Source organism: Sinocyclocheilus rhinocerous, unplaced genomic scaffold (genome assembly GCF_001515625.1).
Source record: "Sinocyclocheilus rhinocerous isolate Xijiao unplaced genomic scaffold, SAMN03320098_v1.1 scaffold2836, whole genome shotgun sequence".
Lineage (NCBI taxonomy): Eukaryota > Metazoa > Chordata > Actinopteri > Cypriniformes > Cyprinidae > Sinocyclocheilus > Sinocyclocheilus rhinocerous.
The window spans coordinates 114284-124378 of record NW_015665101.1 but is presented as its reverse complement, the minus strand read 5'-3'; the positions used below and the strand labels follow the sequence as shown (position 1 = coordinate 124378).

Below are 10095 nucleotides of genomic sequence, written 5' to 3'. Positions count from 1 at the left end.
GAAATTGAGATTTATACATCATCTGAAAGCTGAATAAATAATCTTTCCATTGATGTATGGTTTGTTAGGATAGGACAATATTTGGCTGAGATACAACTATTTGAAAATCTGGAATCTGAGGGTGCAAAAAAATCTAATATTGAGAAAATCATCTTTAAAGTTGTCCAAATTAAGTTCTTAGCGATGCATATTACTAATCAAACATTAAGTTTTGATATATTTACGGTAGGACATTTACAAAATATCTTCATGGAACATGATCTTTACTTAATATCCTAATGATGTTTGGCATAAAAGAAAAATGTATAATTTTGACCCATACAATGTATTGTTGGCTATTGCTACAAATATACCCCAGCGACTTAACACTGCTTTTGTGCTGCAGGCTCACATATTATGAAGACCCGATGGTTTGTGTGTCTGACAAACCCACTCTCTATTCACATTCATTATATAGAAAACAGCGGCTAGATATTCATTAAAATGTACAGAAATGTAAAGTAACACAGGTTTACGACATCATGAGGACAACTGAGTTGCTTTTTATGTGAACAAACACAGAATACAACAATGAAAATGACCGATCAAACCCAGAAGTGCACTTTTACAGTATTTATAAAGATCACTTAATTATATAATATTAAATAACATGTAGTATTGTTTATATTCTATAGTATTAGCTTTCATTTTTATATTTTCAGTTATTTTATTTATAATTTTTATTAATAATTTTCAATTATTTTAGTAATTATTGTTAACTAAAATTAATATTTCCATTGCATGAAATAAAATAACCTTTAACTGAAGTAAAATAAAATAAAATAAACCTTAAACTTATTTTATTTCAGCTAGTTGCCAAAGCAACATTTCTTATTTTCATTTAGTTTAAAGATGTACTAGAATAACTAAAACTAAAATAAAAATTAATAAGAAAAAATTAAAACTATATAAACATACAGACATTTATTAAAAAGCAAACAAAAATCTACAACAATTTTACTAAAACTATAAAATATATACAATAACATATATAGAAAATATAATAAAAACTATAATATCTCAATGATACTAAGTGCTTTAGTCATTTTATTAGCTTTTGTTTTAATTAACTGAATTAAATTTAGTTTTAAAGTTTTTGTTTGAGTAATATGTAGTACTTTTAGTTTTTTAAGTTTAAGTTTTTTTTATCTAATATTTATTTTACTTTATTTTATTTCAGCTTAATTTTGATTAACAATAATGATTTGTAGTTGTTTTAATTAACAACAACAACAGCACTGCAGGTGAATTGAAGGTGAACCGGCATGTAGTATTGTTTTTAATTATTTATTTATTTTAAATAAATTATATATTTTTGTCTTTGTGATAATGGAATTTTTTCACAGTTTTATATTTTATCTTATAATTATAAATTATATATAAATCGTTACAAATTCTTTTTCTGTGCATTTGAAGCGGTCACCTGCTGGATCAGGCTCAGTATAAACTAAAGTAAAAATGAATAAAAACACATGATGTAGTGAGTTTTCTTGCGATCACTGAGCACATGTGAATGTGACGGTGCCGTTATCCACATCTAAGGGAAATTATGTCATCTGTGTAGAGGAAGTGGAGTTAAGCAAATGGAATTTTAATGGGAAAATGGGCCAATCTTGAGGCAGTCGGTTCCTGTTATTGAGGCTCGTCTGAAGACCAGATGCTCGCGCAGAACATAAATAATCAAGGAAAGTCTCTGCAAACCAGGTGATCTGACCGAATGTAATATGAATAACTGTACTGACATACTCATTAATTCTATAGAGCTCGCTGATTGAATAAAAACAAGCAAATAAATCATCACAGATCACTAACTATAGAAGTTATACATCAGAAGAAGCGTTCTGCTAGAAGCCGCTCGTATGAGTTTGTAAGTCATAATTACGGTCCTGAAGCGATTTTGGTTGGAATAAACAAGAGCGGATTGTGATCCTGTGAATAAGCAGACTCTCGTGACAGTCCAAACAACAAGAAATTACACTGACATATGAGAAATAAAGCCAGAATTAGTGGACGGAAAGTCACAAAGCTGCAATTTACAAACAAAACATTTACAAGAATGAACTTATGACGTATTGTACGTAATACACTGCAGAAGAGAGGAGAGCGGAGCAGGACTGGAACAAGTCTTGAGCTCATCTTTAAAGCTTTTAGTGTTTAAATACACATAGCTTTTCATTTCACTTTAACAATAAGGCAGAGTAGTTTTACACCAAAGTGATGACTGAATATAGTTCATATTACCTTCTAGATTATGATATAATAATACAGCCCTGCATTTTAGCTGAATTTGTAAGTCGCTCTGTATAAAAGCATCTGCTGAATGAATAAATGTAACTGTAAATTAACTCAATACTCTTTTTTTTTACTAATTTAGTGCAGCTGGTTGCAAAAATAGTTTCTGTTTTTCTCGTTCATGTCACACTTTCTCACTAAATATGTGCATTTCATAATGTTTGCACATTTTATTTGATGCCTAATTCTGATTTCTACTTTTCCACTACTTTGTAGACTGTATGTTAAATGATAGATTATGAATACTTTTTTTGTCATAAAAACTATTAACATTTAACAGTTTTTTTATACATGCATTAAAGCGGATACATTTATATATATTTATATATTTTGAAAAATCTTCATCCTTTTTCTCTTAATGATACTTTTGAACTCAGCATCATGGAATTTTTAGGTATGTTTAGGCCTTTTTGGCAAATCAGAGTTATTTATTTATTCATTTATTTTTTTAATTATTTGTATTTATTTCTTTTTTGGGGGGGGATGCTGGGCTGTGTTATTTTCAGAAATAGTATTTATTTATCTGCTATTGTTAAATATTCAGGTTTTCAGGTAATAAAATGCTTGAAAAAAAATACCATTTAAAATAACATTTTTGAAAACAAAATGTGCATTACCCATTCAACAATGTGTATATATATATATATATATAGAGAGAGAGAGAGAGAGAGATTATTTTATATTAGATAGATTGTCTGGTTTCTGATATTTAGCAGCTGGTGCTGAGACTGATTTCATGACACATTTAAAGCTGATGTAAACATATTTTCCTGGAATAGCACAGATAACAGGTATCAGTGAAATGAGTGTGATGAGAAAGCACATCTGTTTCTGTAACACAACTAAACTCCCAGTGTGTGGGAGAACTTCGCAGAAAATAGTCTACAGCACATTTAACAAGTTAACATGAGATATGAAAAGAAAGCAATGCGAGTCAGTTTAGATATCGACTTTTCTTTGACCCAAATGAAGGTTTCATTTGTCTTAGGCATATCTAGTTTTAGTTAACAATAACAACACGGCAGATGAACTGAGAAAATTTACCCATCATGAAACTGTATGCATGTATGTATTATTATTATTATTATTTTAATAAACTATATATTTTTGTATTTGTGATAATGGAATTATTTGGCTGTTTATGTATATAAATATATATTTTTAATATTATAAGAATTAATATTTTTCGGTATATTTGAAGCAGGACATTCATCTGTGTCACTCAAAAACGAAACCAATTTTAAAATAAAAATACATTTAAACTGTAAAAATAAGTCAGTTCAGGTGTTTTTAGATTTCGGCTTTAAAGGGATAGTTCACCCCAAAACAGAAATTCTTTCATTATTTACTCAACCTCGTGTCGTTCCAAACCTTTCTTTCTTTCTTCTGTTGAACACAAAAGAAGATATTTTGAAGAAACCCTAAAGAATCATATCAACTTGTGGAAAATGGGCATCTGATGTCCCCTTTAAAAATATACACCTTAAAGGGTTAGTTCACCCAAACATGAAAATTTACTCACCCTCATATAATTCTGTACCTTTATTTCTTTCTTTCTTCTGTTGAACACAAAAGAAGATATTTTGAAGAATCCAAACTATGGCAGTCAATGGCTACCAGCTGTCTGATTACCAATATTCTTTCAAATTAGGGCTGCAACAAATGATTATTTTGCTAATCGATTAATCTAATGATTATTAGAATAATTAACTGACTAATCATCAGTTATTTCACTGATTAATCAGTAGACTTTGATTATTCAGCTTTTGTTATACATATAGGGCTCAGCCGGGATGGTGTCCATGAGCAGTGCTTGTTGTGGCTGCGTGGTGTTATCAGTGTCCTTGTGGGATGTGTCAACCACATGATGACTCGGAAGCTGATATGAAGTCCTGTGGTCACTCATACTCTGTCCAGGTGTGGACAGAGTATATTATTAGAATAATTAACTGACTAATCATCAGTTATTTCACTGATTAATCAGTAGACTTTGATTATTCAGCTTTTGCAAGTTATACATATTCTAATACATAAATAAATAACATGAGTAGCATGTTGCTAGCATGCTTTTAGCATGAATAACATGTTGCTAGCTTGATTAGCATGTTGTTGGGATGTTTTAGCATTATTAGCACATTGCTAACATGTTGTCCTATGATAGTCATTAAGCTTTGCCGGTTTAAACACTCTGTAAGTCTTACAGTGCAAAAGTTTTGACACCCTCAATGAAAGTCTATGGGACTTTTCGTAATTTTGAGCATCCGTTTAATGAAAACGGTAAGTCCGATCAGTTAGAAAATGTAAAGCAACCCGAGCCAGACCAGTCTGAAGGTCTGTGCCAAATTTGGTGGTTGTAGCTTTAAAACTCTGGGAGGAGGAACAGTCCAAATTTAGTCTCAGAAGAAGAAGAAGCTTAATGCATGATAGGGATGCATGATATTATCAAACCTTACAGTCTGGTAAGGCTTTTTATTTACATAGGGGGCGCTATTGGCCTATGTGTATCACTAAGAAACTTGTGTTTCTGAACAAATAAAGCAGTATTAATGTCATAAAATCATGAGTATGTTTTGATGTAAAGGTCAGAAGCTATAGCTTACATGAATAAAAACAAACAAACATGACACTTGTAAATTCAATAATTTTATATATACAGATTTATTCATTAATGTGTTATATGTTTGTTTTTTTTAAACGAATTATGAGCTCTAAAAGATTTTCAGATTTTTTAAGGTTTTTAAGGTTTTTTTCTGAAAAAAAAAGCAGCGATTGATATATAGTTGATTTATAATTATTTTCAAAGCTTTTAATGTACTGTCATTATAAAAGAACTTCATTATTGTTTATTTAATTCTAACAAATAAGTTTTTGTTAAAAACTAACCAAAATTAAAAATAATGTGTTTATAATTTCCACACAGGAGAGACTTGGTGTTGTTTCCAAACAAAAGGAAATATATCGGCATCGGCTATCGGCCAAAATGAGTTGAAAAATATCGGCATATCGGATATCGGCAAAAATTCAGTATTGTGCATCACTATTAAATAGTAGATCAAAGTGATAGAGGGAGTAAATCAGGCCTGACTGTGGTGTGTGGTGAAGAGCTGCACCTGTGAGGAGTGTAAATCTGTCAGACTCACCTCTGGAAGAGCGGAAGTGTTTGCTGGGAGCCGTGAAGCCGCGCGTGCCGTGAACGTTCACCGCCGCCACGCGGAACTGATACCACCTGCTCGGCCGCACGTCGCTCAGCAGCGCACGCTCTACAGCAACCTGAGGGGCACAGGGGTCAGAGGTCACGGTCAGTGCTCACTGGGGTCACAGGGTCACGTACAGGCGGCTCTGAATATGAGCCTGGAATCTGGTATATTTTAAAACATGAAGGACTGGAAAGACATATGTGCATCTGTTTATTTTAACTTGCTTCAACACTGCAAAAAATGATTTTCTAACTCAGTATTTGTGAGCCTGGAGCACAAAAGCAGTCATAAGTAGCACAGGTATATTTGTACTAATAGCCAACAAATATTGTTCTATCAAATAGTTGTATCTCGGCCAAATATTGTCCGATCCTAACAAACCATACATCAATGGAAATATTATTTATTTAACTTAAAAGAGATCTTCAGAAATCTCAATTTCAAAATATTGACCCTTATGACTGGTTTTGTGGTCCATGGTCACATTTGTGTCTTGTTTTCCAGAACAAATATTTAAACATCCTTAAATCAAGATACATTTACTGGAGAAGAAAAATGACTTGTAGTTTTCTGAAAAATTTATCAAAATGAAGTGAGTTTTTGCTTGAAACAAGAACAAATATCTGCCACTGGAGTCAGAAAAAATAATGTGTCCCTTAACTTTGATACATTTCTCAGAAAACAAAACGTATTTTCTTTAGTAAATGTGTCTAATAATTTAAGAGTGTTTTGATATTTGAATTGGAAAACAAGACAAAAAATGAGGTAGGTCAATATTTTTTGCAGTTCAGTTGTCTGACTTTAATACTGTATTGTGATGAATTTCCAAAGGACAAACAGCTCTAGAACAAGAAAAAAAAAGTTATTAATTTTTATTTGTTGGATTCAGACTGAGCAGACGGGGGAAAAAAAACTCAATTCAAATATGACTAAAAATAACTAAAATAGCAACTAAATATAACACAAAAAATAAACGTTAATAATTTTGCATATATTTTCATTTAATCTGATATTTCATTTTGTTCAAATTCCAAATAAAAAAAGACAATAATCCAGCTGTTAATTTGTAAACGATTTAATTCAGTGGATTAGGTCCAAATAGACATCATCACATAATTATTTAATATATACAATTCGAAGCATAAACATTTTATGAACTTAATTATGAACTCAAATGAGATTGAATATCTTTAAGTCATTTTGCCAAGACTAAATTATTGAGTAAGAAAACTTTTTGCAGAAAAGTCGGCATAAAACTGAAGCTTTCTGTCTTTACTATTGTAATGTGATTAACTTTTGAGGGAAAAACAGCTACTGAATAAGAATAAAAATTGGCAAGACTTGATTCTATTCGTTTTTTTTATTGTTGTTTTTTTTGATTGAGCAGATGGAGAATATAAAAACCTTTCAAATTCTACGTTTTAATAAAAACTATAATAGTGTATTAATGATACTACAACATTTATATATTGTTTTATTTCAGCTTAGTTGTAACACTAAATTAAATCGTCACATGATTTGCTTCATATGCCATTTTGTCCTCAAAATGAACTCAGAAATGTATTTGGCAGACACTTTTATCCAAAGTAACTTTAGTATTTTAATATTGTTTTGATTAATATTCTGAAATAACTTTTTCTTGTGTGTTTTGTCTTTTTTAATATTACTAATGAGGTTTAATTTATTTATATGTCAGCTTTAGTTTTAGTTTTTATTTATTTAGCGTGAGCAATTGTAATGCTTCAACTTAAACGTTCAGTTCAAGTAAATTAACATAAAACTGTAACACTAAATAAAACTGTCATATGGTTTGCATCAAATGAAAACAGCACAGAAGGACGATTTTTCTATATTTATGCATTTACATTTACATTACATTTATGCATTTGGCAGACGCTTTTATACAGTGTGGCTTAGATTCAGTATTATTTATATACTATTATAGTTTTTATTAGTAGTTTGAATTAGCTTTTATTTTGATATTTTAATTTTTAATTTTTAAAAAATTTTAATATTATTTAACAAATTTTTATTTTCTAAATTAATTTTAAATTTTAATTAAAATTTATTTTCGCAATGTCGTTTGTGTTTTTGTCGTTTTTAATATTATTATTAAGGTTCAATTTATTATTTCAGTTTTATTTTTGCTTTTAATCTAATATTTACATTTCAGCTTTATTTCAATTAACAGTTGTCTTTAACAGTTTTAGTTTTAGTAAATGAAAAAAAACCCCATGCATTCCTGTACAACGTCACAGAAATCACGTGCTTCACAAACATCCCGCTCTCGATGAGCTCCTGCTGAATTTCAGTGAGCTCAAGAACTAAATCAAAAGAAACAAACACTGTTCTGGCTTCATACTTTAAACAGCATTATTAGTGAGACAAAATCATGTGTAAATCACAAAAAAAAAATGCATTGCATATGTGGGTTGTTTTGACACAACATTAACACTTTACTTAAAGCCTTCATATATAATGCATTCCAAAAGTATTTTAATGCATTAATGAAGCATGATAATAATACTCATCTATTCATTGTTACACCTTTAGAAGGTAAACATCTTAAATTTGGTTACAATTAGTTATAATGCATTACAATGTGCATTATGAATACCTTACAATGCATTATAAATACAGGCTTTAAGTGACGTGTTCCTGGTATTCTGAGTTGAATCGGGCTTCGTCTCTGGGTCAAGGAGAAAGATGAGGAGGTTACAGGAACATCTGAGAGCCATCGACAGAGCAGCGTTAATGGTTTCCAGCATCGCTGATCGTCATCTTCTAACAGAGAGAAACAATTACGCTCCTGACACCAGCGACGGCTCTCTGATTGCCTTTGGATTTCAATAAAAGGCTTTACGGCTTTCTGCAAACCAAGGGGAAGCAGTAAATCAATACAGACGAAGCGTAAAGCCTGCTTCAGTCCACGCTTCTGTGTTACTGTAGTATTACTCGCATACTATTACAGCTTTAGTTTATACATGCAATTTGACTTTATTTTTAGATTTCCTGTGTTCACTTTAACTACATTTTAGTACTTGTGTTGTGTGTTTTTGTCATTTATATTTTATAATTTTTTATATTGATTGATTTTTAATGGGTTTTTTTTATTAGTTTTAGTTATTTTAGTACTTACAGTTTAGGTTTTGTTAATATTTTGAATTAGATTTTATTTTCTTGAATTTAGATTTATTTTTATTTTAAGTTGTACTTGTGTTTTGTCATTTATATTTATAGTTTTTAATTTTTTTCCCGATATATTTGTATTAATTTTTATTTATTCGTTTGAATTATTTTAGTAGTTCAAGTAAAAAAAAAAAATTAAATGTTATTTTGGTTATCCATACAAAAAAGTTATTATTAATGTTTTGAATTACATTACATTTATGCAGTTGTCTTATGCTTTTATCCAAAGTGACTCTTTAGTATTTTAGTATCATTTATATACTATTATAATTTTTATTAATATTGAATAAGCAGTTATTTTACATTTTCAGTTTTAATTTCAATTTATTGTTGATGGTTTTTTTTTTACTAATTTGTTTTAGTTTTAGTTATTTCCAGTTAGTACACTCTAAAAAAAAAAAAAAAAGCTGGGTTATATTTTAACCCAAATGCTGGGTTCAGCTTGTTGGGTCATTTTTAATGTTTTTTACCCAGGTGCTGGGTAGTTTTCTGTTACTAAGTTGTTGGGTTGGGTTTAATTTAATTTGATGTTAATATACGTTCTCTAATCTCAGTACTGTTTGTTTATGGGCAGGTTGTAGAGTTCCCCCGCGAACAGCAGCCCTTCACCGGCTCAGATTTATTAGCACTATTTCGGTAAAAAAGCGATTACAGAGAACAGTTGAATACACTTAAATTAAAATGTTACTTTTAAATGTTACATTTTTTTTTTCTAAAATGCTTGTTGAATGAGTTTAAATGTATGTAATATTGTAAACTTTGCTGTATTCACCCAAATAAATTCAATTTGTCTTGTATTTTGTTCATGGGTGTTCTTGCTTAATAATACATGTTCATCTTTTGATTATTGCTGTTGCCTCTAGTAATTCTGTGTGATTTTTAATTTCCAGCCCATTTTAAACCAGCAATATAATAATTTTTAAACAATAGTTGAGTTAAATAAAACAACCCAGCATGGTGGGTCAAAATAACCAAATAACCCAAGTTAGGTTTTAGTTTTAGTATTGCATTTATATTACATTATTTTGAATGAGCTTTTATTATTATATTTTCAGGTTTCAATTTAATTTTAGTTTACTTTTTTAGTATTTTTTATGTGTTTTTCTCTTTTTTTTTTTGATGATACTTTATTATAATTATTTAGGTTTAATTAAATTACATTTTTGTTTTTATTTATTTCCAGCTAGTAATTTTATTGTTTCAACATAAACTTATTTTGTTTTCATCTAGTATTTATACAGATTTCAATGAACAGTTGTCTTTAATAGTTTTAGCTCATGATAATAACTCATGACTCACACACACACACACATACACACACACACGCTCACAAACTCACACACACACACACACACACACACACACACACACACACACA

General features: G+C 29.9%; 1 protein-coding gene across 1 annotated transcript in view; it reads right to left on the bottom strand.

Annotated features, from left to right (window-relative positions):
* LOC107731115 (anosmin-1) overlaps positions 1-10095 on the bottom strand; it is a 64220-nt gene that overhangs the window by 19819 nt on the left and 34306 nt on the right. The window contains exon 3 of the mRNA XM_016542104.1: positions 5472-5601. Within this exon, the coding sequence (XP_016397590.1) occupies positions 5472-5601 (130 nt within the window). The remainder of the gene's footprint in view (positions 1-5471; positions 5602-10095) is intronic.